We start from the raw sequence: 21,482 nt of genomic DNA, 5'->3' as shown, positions 1-21,482 counted from the left end.
AAGACCATCCCGGAAAAGCTGACACTTGAAGCTATTTGTCTCTGAGTCCAAGTTTCAAATCGTCTTTTGGGGATGCTCTGAAGGGTGACATATGAAGCCCCAGGGCACGTAGGAATGGGGTGGAGGCCCAAGCAAGGAGAAGACAAAGTGAGAACTGGGCCTCCAGTTGGACTGGACCCACTTGGGTTTGGGGTGCATGTGTTCTATCCTAGCAGAAGTGGCTCAGGATTTATATCACTGCACAATAGTTGATAACGCACTTTGCACACGTTAATGGCTGACAGTTGGGCCATGTCTCCATCAATTACACATTTTGACTTTTCTTCTGGGAGGCAGATGCAATCTGACAATCTCCTCCAACACGGATTGTGCTATGGGGCTAAATTCAGGCTTCACCTGATTCAGTGCTGCCTATGACTCCCACTCCTTATACATGGAACTTTCCAAAGTTACTCCTAACCAGCCTTAAGCTACATGTGTGGGCAGTGGAGAGGGGACCAGAGATGTTTTTACGTTGGGATCAGCTTCAGCCCTACCTCCATACAAGAATATCTCTTAATGAAATACCAATAGCAGTTAACATTCACCCATTCATTCCTCATACAAGTATTTATTGAGTACCTGCTATCCTGGAATTTCCTGGAAATTATCCTGGAATATTCCAGGAGATGAATCAATTAAAGTCAAATCTAGGGTGCCCAGTGGCATTCCTGCCGAGGCAAAGAATAAAGCCAGGGAAAGGTACAACAAAGAACGTCAGCAGGGAGGAGGGTGGCTGGCTCTTAGAGGTGGGAGGCAGAGGCCCCGCCCAGTGAGGACAAGAACAGCAGGAGGTCAGGGCAGAGACGTGGCAGACCCAGGGCCCAGAGGGCATGGGTGCCATAGGACTTTGGCTTTTGCTCTGAGACAGATGAGAAGCCATGGGAGTTTTGCACCAAGGACTCACATGATCTGATTTGCATTTTTAAAAGGATCTTCTGGTAGATGTGTTGAGAAGAGAGTGTAGGAGGTCAAGGGCAGGTATGGAAAGAGCTGGTTAGGAGTTTGTAACAATAATCCAGAAGACAGGCAATAGTGGCAGCAGAGGGGGTGGCAAAACGGTTTAGATTCTAGATCTTACTCTGGCAGTAAAGCTGACAGTGATAGACTGGATGTGAGAGAGGTTGAGGATGACTCCAAAGTTTGGGCCTAAGTGAATGGATGGGTAAAAATGCTTTTTAGAGATGAGAAAGGGTCAACGAACAGGTGTGTATATACAAGGGGAAATGGACTGGGGAGAGGGTGGAGGAATTAGCAATTTGATTTAGGATATATCAAATTCCAGAAGTCTAACAGAAATCTAAGTGATGATGTCAAGTACACAGAGCTCAGAGACATTAAGAAACATGCCCCAAGTCCCAGAGCCAGTAAGTGGGAGAGCTTTGGGCCCAGGTCTGTGGACCTCCAGGTCTGGACTGGGCAAAGAATGGGAAAGACAAGGGCTTTACAACCAGAGATGGTCAGTAACTACGTCAACAATCATCATTAAGCTTAAATAATAAACTTTTTGGCAATTCAGTCAGGGAAACTTGTAGAAAAGTTGTTCCCCAAATGCAGAGTATACTCTATACGAGGAATACTGAGTGCCCTACTACTGTCACCTGTAACATTTAACAGGCCCACATTACTGCATTCTGAAGTTTTAGTTTTTATTTTATTTTTTAATTTATTTATTTATTCTAGAGAGAGAGAGTGTGCATGTGCTCATGCGAGTGTATGCAGGGGAGGTTCAGAGAGAGAGGGAGAGAGAAAATCCCAAGCAGGCTCCATGCTGTCAGCACAGAGCCCAACGTGGGGCTCGAACTCACAAACCATGAGATCATGACCTGAGCTGTAATCAAGAGTCAGATGCTTAATCCACTGAGCCACCCAGGCACCCCAACTTTCTGAAGTTTTAAAAGAACAAAACAAAATTCAATTCCACCCTCTCCCTGTTGAGCCTCTGAATGCAGTTGGATGGAGATGAGAAAGGTCCTCAGACAAAAAGGCCTCCAGGAAATAGCTCCTTGTGGTTACACCAGGGAGCTTGTCCTTTGAAGTCTCTCCCCACAGTTGTGCTTAGATAAGATGTTTTTCTACCCGAGACAATGAATCATTCCTCAGAGAGGTGCTATTGGAAAAGAGAGAAACAAACAACCACATACCTGTATGTATGGGGGGGGGGGGGGCGTGGGGGTGTCAGTGTTAGCTTGTTTTAAACCCTGTTTCTTACCTGGATCTGCATCAGAAGAGCAAGGACTAGAAAGGGCTTCTACAGAACTAAAAGCCTCACTGTCGGCCTCTTGGTGGGGTCTCTGCAGCACATAATCTCTTATGTCATAAACTGTTGGCAAATCCAAGGCACTGCTCTCCTCAGACTGGCTGCCTGGAGTCGCTTCCTGGGTCGCCATAGTCCTGCTGTGGAAAAAATAATTCAACACAAGAGGCATTGCCTAAGAGGACGCCCCCATTTCAGTCACAGCTTGAAGGACTAAAGTCCCAGCGCCTTAAAGGCCAAACAATACTTTGGCCAGAATACTTTCCCATCAGTAACAGTCTTCCTTGTGCTTACTTTAGACCCACTATTTGTTTACCATGTTTCTTCATCATGAGAAACAAACACTCTCGACACAGAAAGATTAACAATTTCAGCTGGAGAATAAACCGCATGTCTGATAAGGATGAAGCACTGTGCAACACGATAATCCAAGGACTACAAGAATATGTAATGAGAAGAGAGACTGTCTATGATGCATTACGTGGAAACAAGATTTTTAAACAATAGGTAGGGTTTGATCCAGACTTTATAAAATGCAGAATCATGTGTGGGGTGTGTGTGTGTGTGTGTGTGTGTGTGTGTGTGTGTGTAAGTGAGAAATACACATATCTATAGCTAGAAAAAAAGCATCTGGAAGGATAAATCCCAAATAAACTTCAATGGTAATTAATTCAGTGGTTTAATTGCTGACTAGTGAGATGATGGGTGACTTGTATTTTTATCTGTGGCCTAGTCAAACATGCATTCAGTCAATGATTTAACACGCCAGGCCCTGGGTATACAAAGGTGAATGTAATAGACCCTTCCTTCAAGTTGCTCACAGTTTGGGATGATGCAAACGCACCAACATACCATGTAAACACAACGACAAGACAGAGAAGAACCCAGAAAGCAACAGTAAGTTTTCTGGAGAAGGTCGTCTCCAAGCATGGGGCAGGCCAGGCCAATACCTGGGGGACAGCGCAAATGCAAGTAGAACCAGCTTGGGCAACCCAAGTGCCATGGGTGCTGGGAGTTTAAAGTGAGAGTCAAAGAACAATCGCACATGGGTAACTGGGGAGAGACAAACCTTGTGGTTTCAGCTGGATGGCCGTGGGGCTCTTCTGTTCCCAGCTCTGGAAAGGACAGCGAGGCTTGGCTGTTGATAGCCACTTGGATGCACAAACGCTCCGGCTGAGCTTTCGAGACCACAAAGGTGCTTTATTGGGTTCATCACTTGGACATTTCTTGTCACATTGGTGTTCCTAAAAAAAAAATAAAATAAATTAAAATTAGGTGTTCCTCATCCTCCCTCCCCAGGTAGACCCCGATTTACTTGTGGGTACTGGATTCTCTGTTGGAAGGTTCTTTACAGTGCATTCAGCTCTGCCCACCTCTCTATAAAATAACTACGGGCCTGGGGAGAGCCTAAACCCTCTGCAACTCTCTGCCTCATAAATTTCTGTCATCAATAAATCATATTGTAGCCAACACTACGCGTCATGACTGCCGTGGGCCGCCACGTGCCATGCAGAGGAGTTTACACGGTCAGATCTGCAGATTTGGCAGCTGGATGGGAAATGACTTTATAGGGCTTCAGCCCAGTGGCCAGCAATCTTAGAAGCAACAGGAATTCATTCAGCTGCCATGGTCCTCGTGAGAGACAAGGAGCATGTGAACTAGGGTAGGGTAATCAAGAGCAGGGGGCAGATTAAGAACATATGTAGGAACTAAAATGAGAGTAGAACTTCATCACTGAACAGGTAAAGGGGCTAAAGAGAAAGAGAGTCAATGAGGAATGGCAGCTTTAATGACTGGGTTGCTTTATCTAACTGCGTTAGAGAAGGAATAGTTTTCGGAGGGGGTGGTATTCCAAATTATGGAATACTGTACAGCTGTTAAGATGACAGTTGGAACCTGAAAGATCTCAAAGACATATGTTTGAATGAAACAAGCAATTTCAGAATAACAGGAACAGTATAATAATAAGGGTAGATAACATTTATCCAGTGCTTGTTGGGTGTCAAGCACTGTGTGAAGAGCTTCATCGGCAATAGCCCCATGAAGCAGGCAATCCTACCACGACCCTCATTTACAATCAGACAGTCAGACACAGAGAGAAGTCGAGTAACTTGCCCAAAGAAACTTCATCTAGAAAATGCCAATCTGGAATGAACCCACCTCCCAGACCTCCCAGCCTCCTGTGTCTGCACAGCCCAAAGGACCACCCTATCAGGCAAAGATAGGGTGTGTATAAAAACATATCAACAGAGAAGCCTGGCAAGCTTCTTCTTGTTTGAGGACAACGGTCGCATGCTGTTGTGGACATTCACCCATGCAGAGAGTGAGCCAAGAGAGCAAGCAGCTGATTGCTTCTGAAAGAAGCAGAGGGATCAAGGTTCCCAAAGAAGCAAGAACATCCTGTCTCTTCACACATATTACATTAGCCAACCAAGCCTGAAGTTTCATCAAACACCTCCGCCACAGGCATCTGTGTCTCTTCCTTCTCCCCTCGTGTTAACAAACACTGCTCTGGAGGCTTCTGGAAGGGAAAAAATAGTTCAGTGAAGGACAGCAGTACATCCTGCCTGCCTGAAAAGGAGCCTTGACATTGACCATCAAGCAAGAGTGTCATTAGTGATACAAGCAGCAGATTGATGTGATATGTCTTTCCTTTTAGAAATCACTGGTATTAAATGTCAAATATATTCCAAACTGGGCATTTGAACAAAACAAAACAAAACAAAACAAAACAAAACAAAACAAAAAAGGAAGAAAGGAAGGAAAGAAGGAAGGAAGAAAGAAAAAAGAAAGTCTACTGAAAGGCAGAATCTGGTTTATTGCAAAGTAAGAAACTGTGCATGCAAAACATTCTTTGGAATTCTGAAGTTGCCCAGGAGAAAGCAAGTAATAGGTACAGATGAGACCCTTCCTATGGCCTGTAACCACCTAAGCTGACAAGTACGATGCAATGATTATCTCTGCCCTAAAACTTTTAACATGGGGTTCCACTTTCTTCTCCAGAAGAGCTTATTTTCCTCTCTTAAAAGTACTTGGGGTGCCTGGCTGGCTCAGTCAAGAGAGCATGTGGCTCTTGATCTCAAGGTTGTGAGTTTGAGCCCCACATTGTGTGTAGAGATTCCTTAAAAGGATCTTTCAAAAAAAAAAAAAAAAGTGCCGAGGCACCTGGGTGGCTCAGTCTGTTAAGGCCTCCAACTCTTGGTTTCGGCTCAGGTCATGATCTCATGGTTTCATGGGTTCAAGCCCCCATCGGGCTCTGCGTTGGCAGTGTGGAGCCTGCTTTGGATTCTCTCTGCCCTTTCCCTACTTGCCCTGTCTCTGTCTCTCTCAAAATAAATAAATAAAACTTAAAAAAACAAAAAAGGCTTTAATTATACAATCTAAGTGTTCTTTTCCAATACCATAGGGGCACAGGCACAAGACGTCTCCCGGTACATCAAAACCTGCTTACCGAGAGAAGACAGCCATTCTCCCATGACTACAGATTCTTACCAACCTGTAAATCCAACCTATAAATCCAGTCAGGGTCCTCAGATAAAAAGCTGTTTAGCTTCATCTCTTTTTTCAGCCAAAGGTCTTCCCTCCCTTCATGTTTTTACAGTGAAAAGTTTCAAACATAAAGAAAACTGGAAAGAATTATCTGATGAACATTCCTATAGCTACCGTCTAGATTTCACAATTAACATCATACTATGATTTTCTTTATCATAAAACTATCCACCTGTCCAAGTCTTTATTCATCTGTTAATTCTTCTTTTTTTACCTATTTCCAGTGACCTGTAATGAAAGGTTCTGAGTTAGTGCCCGGCACAATCAATTTGCATTTCCAAATGCTCACACTGTTAGCTAAGTGAAGCGTGAGTCAGAGGAGGGTCAAAGTGGAGCAAGGAGCACAGCTGGGAAGCTCTGCAGAGCAGTCCAGAGATACGCAGGGTCTCTGAAGTTAGAGACTCACTTTTTAGCTGTGTCACCTTGGGCAAGTCACTAACGTCTGTTTCCTCTATCGATAAAAATGGCTTGATGCCTGTGCTTACCTCATAGGGTTGTCATAGGAATTATATGAAATTAATGGATGGAAAATACTCAGTAGAGAATGCAAGCTCAATAATATCTAGATCCAATAAGTCAAATAGTAATAATTAGAAAACAATTTACAGGCTTCCATCTTCCCAGTCTACCTCCTATCCATTTGCCCTTCTATTTCCCATTCAGTAGCCATCTTACTTCTTTCATTCTTATCCAGTGTATTTTATAGTCCATTATCTTGTCAGTACCCTAAACTTCCCTTCCCGAACCATTGTGTTCTTTTATCACACCCGTTTGGCAAAACCCTCGCCTAGATGAACTCAGTTTATCTCCCCCCTCTGCAGGGCTAGACATGAGTCACTGAATAGAGCAAGCTGGCTCACTCTGACTGAATAAACATCAACTAGAAATGGGCTGTTTGGCCACATGAATCTTGAGATGTTTATCTCATTACTTCCTCTTCCCCTCTCCTTGACTCTTGTGCTTTCTCCTGTCTTCTTCAACTCAGACGCTTCCCATCTGTCACATGCCTTCCTGCTCTTTTCAGTAGATCTGCTCACTTCCTAACTGACAAAGGAAACAGAATCCAGCAGAGAGGAACTTCCTCCACCATCCGTCAAGCAGAACAAAGTCTCCAACGTCTGCACACTGCTTCACTCCTCTTCACAACACAGAGCTGTCCCTCCTGTGGCAAAGCCCAACCCCTCCACCTGCACCTTAAATCCTGCTCTCTAGACCCTTCAACAAGCCCTCAGTGACAACAACCCCTTCTCTCACTTCTCTCCCACTGGATCTTCACTTAGATTTTTCAATATGCCCACATTGCTCCCATTTTCAACAAAACCTAGTATGTAAGAGAATGTCCTTGTTCTTTGGAAATGCCACTCAAACATTAATTGGTAGGGGGAAAGGTGTGTACAACACACTCTCAAATAGTGCTGTGTGTGTGTGTGTGTGTGTGTGTGTGCGCGCGCACGTGTGTGTGTGTGTGTATGAGAGAGAATGGTAAAGTAAATTGATGGGGCAAGTATAGACAGCTGGTGAATCTGGAAAATGCTATTTGGGAGTTCCTTGTACAAGTCTTGCAATTTTTTGAAGGTATAAAATCATATCAACATTAAAAGTTGTCAAGAAGTGGTGCCTGGGTGGCTCAGTTGGTTATAGCGTCTGTCCAACTTACAGCTCAGATCACGATCTCATGGTTTGTGAGTTCGAGCCCTGCATGGAGTTCTCTGCTGTCAGCACAGAACCTGCTTTGGATCCTCTGTCCCTCTCTCTCTCTCTTTCTCTGCCCCTCTCCCACTCCTTCTCTCTCCCCCTCTCTCTCTCAAAATTAAATAAACTTTTTTTTAAAAGTTGTCAAGAAAGTGGGGTGCCTGGGTGGCTCAGCTGGTCAAGCAACAGACTCTTGACTTCAGCTCTGGTCATGATCTCATGGTTCATGAGTTGAGACCCACATTGGGCTCCACGTTGCTTGCTTGGGATTCTTTCTCTCCCTCTCTCTCTGCCCCTCCCTGGCTCCCATGTGCAAGCACACGCTCTCTCTCTCTCTCTCTCAAAAAAAGGTTGTCAAGAAAGAAAGAAAAGTGAAAAGGAAATCTTTGACACCTGCACTCCCCACAGCCAGTCTCCTCTCCTATCCACAAAATTCTCAAAAGTCTAAATTGGTTCATTTCCTCATCTCCACCAACTCAATCACTCTAGCATATGACTTCTAGAAACTCCTTCTTCTGCCATCCTTTGTTTGCTTTCCAGGGAACCACTCTCCTGTCTTCCCATCTCTTTGCCTTTGTTCCTTTCATCCTGCTCTGTGGCTCATCCTCCATCCGCAACTGGACTTTCTCCATGTTTAGCCCAAAGCTCTCTCCTCTTCTTTCCTCCTCTGAGACATTAATCACCATCCAGAAATTTCTCTCTAGCCCAGATCCTCCAATGCCAGGCCCCACTGCTTTCCAGGCTTCAAGCATAATGGCTTTTCTTCAGGTTCTCCAATAAGCCCCACTTCCTCCCACTACACGTGTCATTCCCTTCCCTAAATAACTCTTCTAAAAAATGGAAGAGGAGCAAACACTTCCCAGTTTAGTCTAAGCTCAGCATCAGCCTGATACTAAATCAAGACAAAGGCACCACAAAAAAGCTACAGACCAATACTATGAATACAGACACAAAAATCCTTGACAGAATACGAACAAACCAAACCCAGCAAAATACAAAAAGGATTAGACTCCATGGCCAAGTGGAACTTACCTTAGGAATTCAAAGTTGTTCTAACATCTCAAGATGAATCAATGTAATATACTATATTAGAATAATGGACAAAAAGAATAAGGGACAAAAACCACAACACACACACACACACACACACACACACACACACACACACAGCATTTGATAAAGTCAAACAGTCTTTCATGATCAAACCACTCAACAACTAGAAATAGAAAGGAACTTCCTCAGTCTGATAAAGGGTATTTTTTGGGAAAAAAAATGCATAGCTAGCAGCATATTTTGTGGTAAAATGTTTTCCCCCTAAGATCAGGAACAAGACAATGATGTCTTCTCTGATCACTTCTACTCAACATTATACTGGAGGTTTTAGCTAGCACAATTGCAAGAAAATGAAACAAAAGTCTTCTATATTAGAGAGAAGTAAAACTATTTCTATTAGCAGAAGGTGTGATCTTGTGGGTAGAAAATCTCAAGGAATCCACTTAAAAAACGGGTAGAACCATGAAACAAGTTAAACAAGATTACTGGATACAAGATCAATATAGTAAAATTATATGCAAATGATTTTACACTGCCAATAAAAAATATCTAAAAATACTGTGTAAATATTTACATACACTAGCAATAAATAATCCTAAAATTAAATTAAGAACATAACTCCACTTACAATAGCATCAAAAAAGATTAAGGGGCGTCTGTGTAGCTCAGTTGGTTGAGTGTCCGACTCTTCATTTCGACTCTGTCATGATCTCACAGTTTGTGGGACTGAGGGCCTCAAGGGGCTCTGTGCTGACAGTGCGGAGCTTGCTTGGGATTCTTTCTCTCCCTCTCTCTCTGCCCCTCCCATACTCACACTCTCCCCCAAAAATAATACACTTAAGAAAAAAAACAGCATCAAAAAAGAATAAAATACTTAGGAATATAGTTAATAAAAATATGTGAGACAGGCACAATGAAAACTGAAAAAAAAAAAAATTTTGAAAGAGGGGCTCCTGGCTGGTTCAGTCAGTGGAGCATATGACTCATGATCTCGGGGTTATAAGTTTGAGTTCCACGTTGGATGTAGAGATTACTTAAAAATAAAATCTTTTTAAAAAGAGTTGAAAGAAATTAAAAATCTAAATGAATGGAAACACATCTAATATTTTAATATTTTAAGATGGCAATATGGCTTGGATTGATCTATAGATCAATGTAATTCTTAGTTGCATCTCAGTTGTGTGTGTGTTTTTTTCTATTTGCAGACATTGACAAAAGTACTTAAAAAATTCATACAGAAATTCAAGGGACCCAAAATAGCTAAAACAATCCTGGAAAAGAACAAAGTTGGAGGACTCATTTTTTTTTTTTTTTTTAATTTCAAAAGTTAGTAAAAAGCCACACTAATCAAGACTGTGAGTACTGGCATAAGGATGGACATATAGATCAATGGAATAGAACTGAGAATCCAGAAGTAAAATGTACAGTTATGGTCAATTGATTTTCCACAGGGTGCCAAGACATAGGAAGAGGAAAGGGCAGTCTTTTCACTGAGACAAGTGGATATCCACATACAAAGTTGCCAGCACTTTGGAAAACAGTTTGGTAGTTCTTCAAAAGGTTAAACGAGGTTACACTTGGACCTGGGAAGTCCACTGCTAGGCATATGCTCAAGAGACATACAAACATATATCCAGGGGCATCTGGGTGGCTCAGTTGGTTAAGCATCCAACTTTGGCTCGGGTCATGATCTCATGGTTCATGAGTTCAAGCGCTGCATCGGGCTCTGTGCTGACAGCTCAGAGCCTGGAGCCTGCTTCAGATTCTGTGTCTCTCTCTCTCTCTCTGCTCCTCCCCTGCTTGCACTCTGTCTCTCTTTCTCAAAAATAAATAAACATTAAAAAAAAAATTAAAAAAAACATATGTTCACACGAACTTTACACAAATGTTCACAGCAGCCTTTTTTTAAAAATTTTTTTTTTAATGTTTGTTTATTTTTGAGAGAGAAACAGTGTGAGCAGGGGAGGGGCAGGGAGAGAGGGAGACACAGAATCGGAAGCAGGCTCCAGGCTACGAGCTGTCAGCACAGAGCCCAAGGCAGGGCTCGAACCCATGAACCATGAGATCATTGAACTGAGCCCGAGTTGGACGCTTAACCAACTGAGCCACTCAGGCACCCCTCAGCAGCTTTATCCACAATAGACAATAAATGGAAACAATCCAAATGTCCACCAATTGATAAATGGATGAATAAAATGTAGTATATGCACACATGGAATATTTTTCAGCTTTATAAAAGAATTAAGTTCGAATACATGCCACATGTATACTTAGTGATAAAAACCTAGTGTTAAAAAACAAGACAGCAGATCCAAAATGGTTTTGCTTGTGCTAAACCCCACAACCAATCAGGAATCGCCTCATCAGCACTAGCTGGGTAATCTGCCAGATAGAACCTTGCCATCCCCTAAAGAGGAGTAACCATGCGATAACCAACCTGCTTTTTTGGCCTAGTATCACTTTCTTGTTCCTGCTCCCTTCTGCCTATAAGTCTCTCATTTTGTTCAACTCCTCAGAGCTCCTTTCTATCTGCTAGACTGGATCCTGCCCAATTCAAATTGCTTTTTGTCTCAAATTAACTTAGAATTTTAAATATGCCTCAGTTTATCTTTTAACACTAGTAAAGAAAGACCACATGTTGTATGATTTTATTTGTATCAAATGTCCAAATTGACAAATCTATAGAAAGTAGACTAGTAACTGCCTAGAACTGGAAGGTCAAAGTGAATGGAGACTGCTAAGGGGCATTTCTTTGGGGTGATGGAAATGTTCTAAAATTAGATTGGGGTGGGGGGGGGGTGTGCCTGGGTGGCTAAGTCAGTTAAGCATCCGCTCTTGATTCTGGTTCAGGACTCAGGTCATATACAGGTCATGATCTCACGGTTCATGGGCTGGAACCCCTGATGGGCTTTGCAATGACAGTACAGAGCCTGCTTGGGATTCTCTCTCTGCTCCTGCCCTCCTTGACCGTGCACTCTCTCTCTCGCTCTCTCTCTCTCTCATTCTCTCCAAATAAATAAACTTTAAAAAATAAAGATAAAAATAGATTGTAGGGATGGCTGCACAATTCTGGGAATATATGAAAAACCACTGAATTTTACATCTTAAACAGGCGAATTTTATGATATGTATTTATTGCTTTAAAAAGCTGCTTTTTAAAAAGGAGAAGAACCCAAGGGCATCCGGTCACACTGCCTGCAAATTTACGGGGTTTCCCCAAAGAGGTGTCTGCAGAGGCCATGTGTTGTTGGGGTGGAGGAGGGGTGGTAGGGGAAATTGGAAGTGTGCCAGGGGAAGCCGCCATAACTTCCCAACTATGAGACTGATCTGATACATTGCCTAGACCCCCTGCCGATTCCCAATCCCAGGGCACTCCTTGTTCCACGGAGACAACTGATAGAGAAAAACTGCAAAATCCCGTTTACACTCACCGACCGGCAACAGCAGCACATCCAAATCCGGAAGCGGAGGCGCCATATTTGTTATGGGAAAAGAGGGTTTGAAAGGAAGTCACTGGAGCCACCTTTGCTGAGGGCAAGTAAGGGCAATAGAATGTAGCTACCGCCATCTTGACTAAGGGCATTGGCCAAGCCAGTGAAATTTTGCGCCCTTGACTGAACTTTACCAAAGGCTTATTGGTAAATGCTCTTGGTGGACGTTGAAGAGAACAGGAAATATTTTTAATTTTAAAAATTTAAATGCCTACGTTTTAAAAAACATAAAGAGTAGAGAGAAATTGACAAAGAGAATGAAAATATTTTAGTATGTTGCATGCGACTTAGCCATACACCAGGGCCAGAATTGCAGGACCACAGAAAGGAGACTGAAGGTCATTGTCCCATTTCACCATCTTCTTGAAAGAGTCCTGTACACTCATATCCTCCTACAGATTCCTATCTTAGAATAGAATCCCATAATTTAGGGAGTCCTTCACTTGAGAAGAATTTTTTAAATAATGCTGAGGTTTGGCCAACCACATGCTGAATTTGAAGGCAAATAAAAATAGAAGCAGAAGTAAAAACATATTCAGACAAACCTAACACAGCAACTGTAAATTTCATTTTTTCTTCCAGCATTGCTAGTCAAAGTGTATAGATTCAATTTTCACCCTTTCTCATGTAATATATCTTATAAAATATTATTATTATTATTATTATTATTTGAGAGAGAGAGAGAATGTGTGAGCTGGGAAGTGGGAGAGGGAAAGGGAGAAAATCTTGAGCAGGCTCCACGCTAAGTGTGGAGGTTGTGGGGAGAACTCCATCCCAGGACCCTGGGATATGACCTGAGCTGAAATCAAGAGTCGTCGCTCAACCAAATGAGCCACCCAGGTGCCCTAAAAACATTCTTCTAAAGTAACACAAATTGTGATTAGAGAAAGCCTGGAATAATACTAAGTTACTTTCCTGTTTGTTTCATAAAATGACAAACTCAAATATAATTAAATGAAATTATCTGGATTATTATACAACCATTAAAGATGATAGAAAATACAGCAAAAAAAAAAAAAATCTGAGATCATGCATTGCATTCTCAGTTTCCATGTTTCTTTGGTCTCCTCGAATGTCCATTCCTCAGTCTTTTTTGTATTTCTTGGTGTTGATGTTTTTTAAGATTCCAGGTCACTTATTTTGTGGAATGTCCCTCAACTGGAGTTTGTCTGATGCTTCAGCCTGGTTTCCAATGGCATTGAGCACTGTTGATCACGCCTTCCCTCTGGAAAATGTTTTTTCCTGGGTTTCCCTGATACCACCTTCCTATTTTTCTTTTTCCTCTTTAAAAAATTCATTTAAATCTCCTTTATAAGCTCTTCTCTCTCTTCGTTGTGGGCCTTTCTCAGGATTCTGTCTTGAATCTTCTCCTTCCCATCTATGCTCATGATTCCCAAACCTCTAAGCCTCCTGAGAGGCTCCTCCTGAGATTCAAATCAACATATCCTTCAGTCACCTTTATTTCAAACTTCTCCCACCTCTCAGTCAACCTGCTCCTACCCCAGTGTCTCCTGTCTCAGTGAGTTGGACTATTTAGTTGCCAAAGACAGAACGTTTTTTTTCCTCCTTTTCAGCATGTCCTGTATACAACCATAACCCTGCTGATTCTTTCTCTTAGAGATCTACTGACTATCTCTTAATTCTCTCCATCCACACAGCAACTTTCTGAGTATAGCTCACTGTTATCTGCCACCTGGATGACAACAGCTTTCCAACTCTCTTGCAGCCAGTTGTTTGTTTTGTTTTGTTTTGTTTTGTTTTAATGAAGTTTAAGCACACCACTCCTTTACGCTGGGGCTAAAGCTCAAACTTCCTTACTAGATTTAGAGGACCCTTATCCCTTATCTCCCACCACTATCCTCCAACCCTCCACCTGTACACTCTTTTCTTTTCCTTAAATACTCTGTGCTTGCCTGCTTTCGCCCCTGAGCTTTTTACGTAGACAGTTTCCTTCCTTAGGGACACTCTTCTTTGGTCTTTCTCATCTTTCAGATCTCAGCTTTAGGGAATTCTTCCAGGAAACCTCTGACTTTTCAAATGAAAGTTAGTTATCCCTCCTAAGAATCCCTGCATTCCTCCATTTACCATGATTAAATTCCTTTGCCCTTTCTGTTTCTCCCACTAACTGTAACTGCCTTGAAGGCAAGGACTGTGTCTATTTCATATTTGTAGTCCAGATCCCAGCCCAGTGACTCAAAAGCATTTTTATATGCATGAATTAATAAGTCTCTTCCCAGGTGTCCTGCATTCCCCACTGCCATCTGACTCAACCATTATATTCTCCAAGAAGTCTCAAAAACATACCTTCTTCCTGACCTGTTATCAGTGAAACAAACCTTGGAACATTTTGCCATTGTCACCCTTTCCTTGAAAAACACATTTGTTAGGGCGCCTGGGTGGCTCAGTCCGTTAAACGTCCGACTTCAGCTCAGGTCATGATCCCACGGCTCATGGGTTCCAGCCCCGTGTCGGGCTGTGCTGACAGCTTGGAGCCTGAAACCTGCTTCGGATTATGTGTCTCCCTCTCCTCTCTGCCCCTCCCCTGCTTATGCTCTCTCTCTCTCTCTCAAAAATAAATAAACAAAAAAATAATAATAATAAAAGAAAAAACATACTTGTTTGCTTATAAACTAATTCTTCTTTATTCTCCTGTGGCCTTTCCATAATAAGTTTTATCTTTCTGATGGGCTTCCTGGAGCAAATTTCTGAATTCTGAAATGACTTGTCTTTGCCATATAGCATGCCTCTGACCATCCTTTCTTACCACTTTCAATTGGTTAGTGCATAAGAAATGAAAACTAATTGAAGTCATCATCAAAACAAAATAGGGACTTTAAATCTGTGGAGACAGCAAAATAGAGATTTTATTGCATTCCAAAAGTAAGGTATAAGTTATTTTGGTCCCCCTGCTGTTTTGCCATTGATTATATAATGGCTGTAAAAAACTGGGTTATGTCACAATCTTATGAAACCTTTATATTTCATGGTTGATTTTTCTGCCATCAGCTAAGCTAGCTGCTGCCAAATCTCTTTCAGCAGAAAGAAGTCACTTTAGGTGAAAGACCAGAATAGCTCTTTCAACGTGGGATGATTATGTTTGCAGTTACCTTATCTGTCTTTATTATTCTGAACCTTGATCTAATTACTCACCCATCTGGGGATTTAGCTTTAAGAAGAAAGAAAGAAAACCTTACAAAAGTTCAAGGGTTAAGTAATTGATGAGTCTCAAGGCATCCTATTGCTTTTCATTCATGCAATATTATAAACCCATAATTAAGCAACAAATAGATGCCCAAGGAAAAAAAATACGTATCAGATAGACTGTAAGCTCCTAGACTGGACCGGAAGATCCATGAAAGTGAAGATGTGGGTTTTATTTGCCAATAGATACCCAGCACTTGGACCGTGTATATTTATCATGAACATAAGCTTGGCCCTTAATTTCTAGAGTCAGTACTAGCACAATGGTAAAGACTGTCTGACCTATAACCCAAAGCCACTCTGGACTATCTATACTCAGAGGTGAAGAAACAAGATCTTTTAGTGTAGAGTCAGGAGGCTGAGCTTCAGTCCTAGCTCTCAATAACCAATTATGTGGCTGTAGCCCTTTAATCTCTGTGAGCCTCAACTTCCTTGCCTGTGAAAAGGGAACAATAAATGCCTTCCAGGACTACTTAGAAAAAAAACCAAAATTGCTTGATGGCATCATTGACAGACTGATGGCTAGCAATTCTAAATTCACTTTCCTTGCAAACGAGTGATTTGAAGAACACCAGGTATAATGAAAGTATGATGTCAGCAGGGAACAAAGGCAGTTTGTAGAGACCGTAGATGAAAACATTGATGATATTTATAAATACTAAAGAAATAATTTGATTCCTATACCTTTATTGGAATGTGATGTCTGAGGTCTTAGTAGTTATTGCAAAGCTTTGAAATCATCAGATATAATAGGGTGATGAAGATTTTTATGTGTTTATATTCTTCCTACCTCCAAGAACTTTTAAAGGAAGTGAATGAGCATTTTACCTGGGGACAATACATAATATATTCTATTTACTATGGCTGCATGATAAATTACCCCAAAACTTTGAGGCTTAAAATAACACTTGATCTTTTATTATCTCTTATGCTTTCTGTGCTTCCGTTATTTGGCAGTGGTTTGACTAGATGGTTCTGGCTGGGCGTCTCTCATGAGGATACGGGCTGATAGCAGGTAAGGCTGAAATCTTTTGAAGGCTGAACTGGAGTTGAAGACTCCGTTTCCCTGCTGATTCACTCATGACGAGGAAGTTTGTGTTGGCTCTGGATGGGAGGCCTCAGTTCCTCTCCATATTGGCCTTTTCATAGGACCACCTGAGGCCCAGGGCACTCCAGATAAGTGTGTTCACAGCAAGCTGCCTGCATTCCTCAGATCTGGGGTGGCAAACTTTTTCTGTAAAGGACCAGACAGCAAATATTTTAAGCCCTGTGGGCCACCTCCAGTCTGCCACATATTCTCCCCTTTTTAATAAACTCTATTTTAGGAGTACCTGGGTGGCTCAGTTCGTTGAGTGTCCAACTCTTGATTTCGGCTCAGGTCATGATCCCAGGGTCATGGGATCAAGCCCCACATTGGGCTCCGTGCTGAGCCTGGAGCCTGCTTAAGATTTCCTCTCCCCCTGCCCCTCTACCCAGTGCACACGCTCTCTCTCTCTCTAAAAAAAAATAATAATAATAATAATAAAATTTTAAAAACCGTATTTGATTTTTTGTTTTTAAGTTTATTTATTTATTTTGTAAGACAGAGAGAGACAGCATGAGCCAGAGAAGGGGAAGTGAGAGTGGGAGGGAGAGAATCCCAAGCAGGCTTTGTGCTGTCAGTGCAGAACCTGATGTGGGGCTCTGACTCATGAACCGTGAGACTAAAGACCTGAGCTGAAGCCAGGAGTCAGATGCTCAACCAACTGAGCTACCCAGGTGCCCCTAGAAAACTATTTTAAAAATAGGAGGGGAGCCTGGGTGGCTCAGTCAGTTAAGCGTCTGACTTCAGCTGAGGTCATGAGTTTGAGCCCCACCTCTGGCTCTGTGCTGACAGCTCAGAGCCTGGAGCCTGCTTCACATTCTGTGTCTCCCTCTCTCTCTGCCCTTCCCCTGCTCACGATCTCTCTCTCTGTCTCTCAAAAATGAATAAATGTTAAAAAAGAATTTTTTTTTTTTAAATAAGAAAGCCAATCTTCGCTCACAGGCATGCAAAAACAATTTGCAGGCTGGGTTTTGCCCATTAGCCCTAATTCCAGTCCTTGTCCTAGGGTAAGCAATCCAAGAGACCAAGATGGAAGCTGCCATATCTTCAAAAACTTAGACTGCCAAGTCACACACTATCCCCTCCCATGTGTTCTATTAGTCATTCAGGGCTTGATTCATTGTGGGAGAGGAGTACACAAAGGCATGGAGCATCGGAGGACACTGCTACACAGTGCCTTTAAAAATAATATGTCTGAGCAGCACACCAATTGATTAACATGATAGAGCACACAGAGAATTGTCCTTATCTCAAAATATAAGATATTCTACTCCTAATTGCCTGGTATTTTTCTAAATTATTCCCTAAAAAGTCTAGAAAATAGGAAGAATATAAATAACTAGATTATGGGTGGAGACTATCTTTTTATCTTCAAAAATCCCACACAACTCCTAACAAAATTATTTTGAAAGAGTGGGCCTCATATTTTTCACCTAGTTCTGCTGACTTTACATAGACACAGTATGTGTTTACTAAGAAAAAAAGAAAAATGTAAGAAAAACATGAGTAGCGAAATATTTATGGAAATACCTCACTGTCGAAGATATAGTAATCACTCAAAATTTTTTTTCTTTTTAAATATCCACTTGTCTTTTTGGAAAATACCTTTGAGTCATGTTCTCAAAGATAGTGTCTCAATGCCTGGATTGCAGAATGCGGAGAACTTGACAGAACTTGCCAAGAGCTGCTGGCTTCAGCTGGCTTTGTTGGTAATTTTTGAGTCTCCAAATGATTTTGCTGTTATGATCTTTGACAACAACCTTCTGAAATGAAATAAGGTAAAGCCACTTTCTTACACTCCATGCTGCTTAAATCACAGGTTAAACTACATCGAGCACCAAATTACTGACTTCTCCCCCCCATTCTTTCCACACCATGACCTCTAAAAAGCCTGCAGGTGCCACGAAGAGGCTGTGCAGATTGGAAGATGTCTTCATTCCTGTATTTCTCATCTTTAACTGAAGGTAGCATTGTCCATGACACATAAAAGCAGTTCAGTCTTTGAACTTCTCCAGTAAAAAGCAAAATACACTCACACTAATGTGTAATGTATCTTCCAAAATTTCTCTTGAATTGTGCAAGTCTTTGTTTTCCAGTTCTGGGAAGTGTATTTCTAAATGCTGGTCCCTGAGAAGGTCTTCCTACACATTGTACATACCCCAGAAGGTGTAAGGAAAGAGCAAGGATTTGACTGCACAGAAATGTGCAAAGCTGACCTAAACACATATCAGAGCCACAGACAAATCAGGTGAGGAGCTAATACCCATCTTATGTAAAGAGGGGCCTCCAGGGAACCTGCTCTGGAAGGATGTCCATGGCCAGTTGCTAGATGGCAAGCAAAGTTCTAAGAGCGCAGAGAAAAACTGCAGTCGATATACAGTGGCTATCTCTAGAAAGTAGGACCGGGTAGGGCTGGTGAAGAGTGGACACAATTACTCTTTACTTTATAAACCTCCAAATTCTTTGGATTTTTTTTTTTTTTACAACAACCCACATTACTTCTGTAATTCAAAATAATTATAATATGCTAACAATAGCTAAGTTTGGTAGAGCACTCTAGACGGTGCTAAGGGCATTAATGACATGAATTTCTTCATGTAATTTTAGTAATAATGCTGTGGGTAAGGTACTATTATTATGTCTGTTTCACAGATGAGGAAACTGAGACACAGAGACAAAGCTCATAAATGGCTAAGAGGATTTTAAAATATATAAACTGTAAAGAATACAATTATCCTAAAAAGAATCAGTGGTACTATTCCTAGCTTTAGAAAATAAGTCAAAAATAATTTATAATTTAGGGAATGATCTAAGTTTTCATTTAAACTAATGAACCAGAGCACATTGAACTCATACATTATTTTTTAAGAGCATTATTAAAATAGAGCAGACACAGCCTTATACTGGATATCTGTGACCTAAATCCTTTGTGTGTTTTAGAAATATCCTTTGTGTGTGCTATAAAAACCCCATGTCAGAATGCATGGTTGCTAAACTGGCTTGTTTAAAGGCCAAGAGAGGGCAAATCACTAGCAAAAGCATAAACGAGGAGAAATGTGTAATTACAAAGCTCAAATGCTCCAAACCAATTGATGTAGAAAATAAAAATGTGAAGACAGCCCCTTCGTTGGGTTTATTATCTTAAATTGGCTGCCTCCTTTGTTGTGGTTAGCCAGGCAGACTCATGAGAGAGGCAGAGTGCTCACTTCATGTCTGTGGTGACACTCTGAGAGTTCGCAGCCTCAGCTCCTGGGGTTCCTAATATTCCTGTTCTATAAAAGAAGGTAGTAAAATCCACCTCCCCGCCATACCTGAAGACAGCATGTAAACGTACTCTCCCTTTGCTATCAAAGTGATGAGAAAAGCACTTACCTACTGTCCACTGATAATATCAAGTTATAAATACCCGTTATCAGTAAGTCCTTGGAGTGAACTGAAATCCACTAACCTTTGAGAAAGACAATGAGCCAGATGTTTCTGAAGTTCCAAAGGGCAGAGCCAACCTCTCAAGAGGGTAAACTAGGAGGCTACCTAGTCGATCATTTGAACAGCACAAGGTAGAGCATCCTGGCCGAAAACATCTTTGGACACTTTATGTACCTGAAGTTCCACCATTAGATATTCATTCCTTTGTATTGTTAGAGTCTTCCTTCAGAATGAAAGTATCTTCACATCACCTTGCCACATGGGCAGTTAGTTCAAAGTTGGGTCATTGGGAGTAACACCTAGAAGGTCAATCAGTCCTCAAGTTAGGAGGTTAGGAGGGGCCTGCCCAGGAGAGAGACACAAAAAGACGTTAATATAAACAAACTGCAAAGAATGTGATTATTCTAAAAGGAATCAGAGTTACTATTCCCAGCTTTGACCACCCCTAGGACTAAAGGAGCTCTAGTCCTTCCCAGGTCAGTATGTCCCACATAAACAGGGCCAGGCTGGTAATCTAGTTTCCAACTGCACAAATGCCTCCAGCTTTGGCTAGGTTCCCTCTGAAGTCACCTTCCCAGCAAATAGCTAGACTTGGTGACTCACTGGCGTTATTTCTCTCTTGTGCTTTGAGACTCTGTAGACACACAGAGCCGGGCTATGGGCAGTGCCTAGATGCAGACACGATCTTTCCAAGATGGATTCCTGACCCCCAGAAAACTGGCTTTTTTGTTTTTGTTTTTAAATTATATTGTCATCATGGATTTTGTAATCCTTTCCATGGAGAATGAGTCTGTATTCTGCTCTGATTAAGGATCTCAAGGTCCTAGACAGGAATGCTTCCCGCCCCCTCCCCTCTGCAAAAGGAACTCACTACACTCACATTCTTTCTCTTAGCATATAACCTACCATCCCCTGAGTGCCAGCAACACTAAACTAAGGGCCATTCCCACCAGCCCTGGCTGTGAAGAGGTTGTCATAACAGAAAACTCTTAATGTCTATTTAATCTGCAGACAGCATGGAACTGGGGGGAGGGAGGAGTGGCAAGCAAGGAGGAAGGAGCTAGCAAATCGCAGAGACAGACACACCCTTTGTACCATCCCCTTCATAGAACCATCTCAGAAATTAACTCGAGGAAGTGTTAGGACTTTGAGCTCTGAGCAAGGGTTTCGTCACTCATCCACAAAACAAAATGCAGTGAGAGCAAGCTCTGAATTAAGGTGATAAGATAAACTTACCACTAGTCTTCTTCTAACAGTTGTCCTTAACATTTCTCTCAGAATCTTCTGAATTTCTCTGCCTCTCTCCAGGTCTCACATTGCTCACTGTTTTACTTGACAAACTCAATGAGTTAGTCAAAATATTTTTCATATAAGTTAAACTGCTTCTTTCTGAGCCTCCCTTCATTTCCTCCCTCTTCCTGGATCTGTAGGAAAAAAATTCCCAGGATGATAGAGTGGAATCAGGAGGAAGTCCTTGCCCCAAGAAGACAATAAAAAGTCAAATAACTCAGCTCTCAAGGACTGCCAGGGAAAAGCCACTCATGGGGCACAATGGCTCCTTTGTAAGTTCACCTTCGCCAAGTGCACTCATTCAACAGGCTTTGGTCTTTCTGGGCATTTCTCTGGTCAGTGCAGGCTCCTGCCCTCCACCATGATTATTTTAAATTTCTCTCCTCTCTCTCTCAGCTGC

The 21,482-nt window shown here is 41.9% G+C and overlaps 1 protein-coding gene across 9 annotated transcripts in view; it reads right to left on the bottom strand.

Annotated features, from left to right (window-relative positions):
• The window catches only part of SHLD1 (shieldin complex subunit 1), a 96,249-nt gene extending 75,037 nt beyond the window's left edge, over positions 1–21,212 (bottom strand). For 4 of the 9 annotated variants that reach the window (XM_007073237.2, XM_042980887.1, XM_042980886.1 and 1 more), the window contains exons 1-3: positions 12,022–12,082; positions 3,366–3,540; positions 2,252–2,436 (exon numbers count right to left, since the gene is read on the bottom strand). In XM_007073237.2, the coding sequence (XP_007073299.1) occupies positions 2,252–2,429 (178 nt within the window). In that variant the 5' untranslated portion in view covers positions 2,430–2,436; positions 3,366–3,540; positions 12,022–12,082. The other 5 variants (XM_042980884.1, XM_042980882.1, XM_007073241.2 and 2 more) reach the window with 5 other exon arrangements.
• Positions 21,213–21,482: the final 270 nt, after the last annotated feature.

This window comes from Panthera tigris, chromosome A3 (genome assembly GCF_018350195.1).
Source record: "Panthera tigris isolate Pti1 chromosome A3, P.tigris_Pti1_mat1.1, whole genome shotgun sequence".
Taxonomy (NCBI): domain Eukaryota; kingdom Metazoa; phylum Chordata; class Mammalia; order Carnivora; family Felidae; genus Panthera; species Panthera tigris.
Note: the sequence above shows the minus strand (reverse complement) of the source record. Positions and strands in the feature narration are given on the sequence as shown.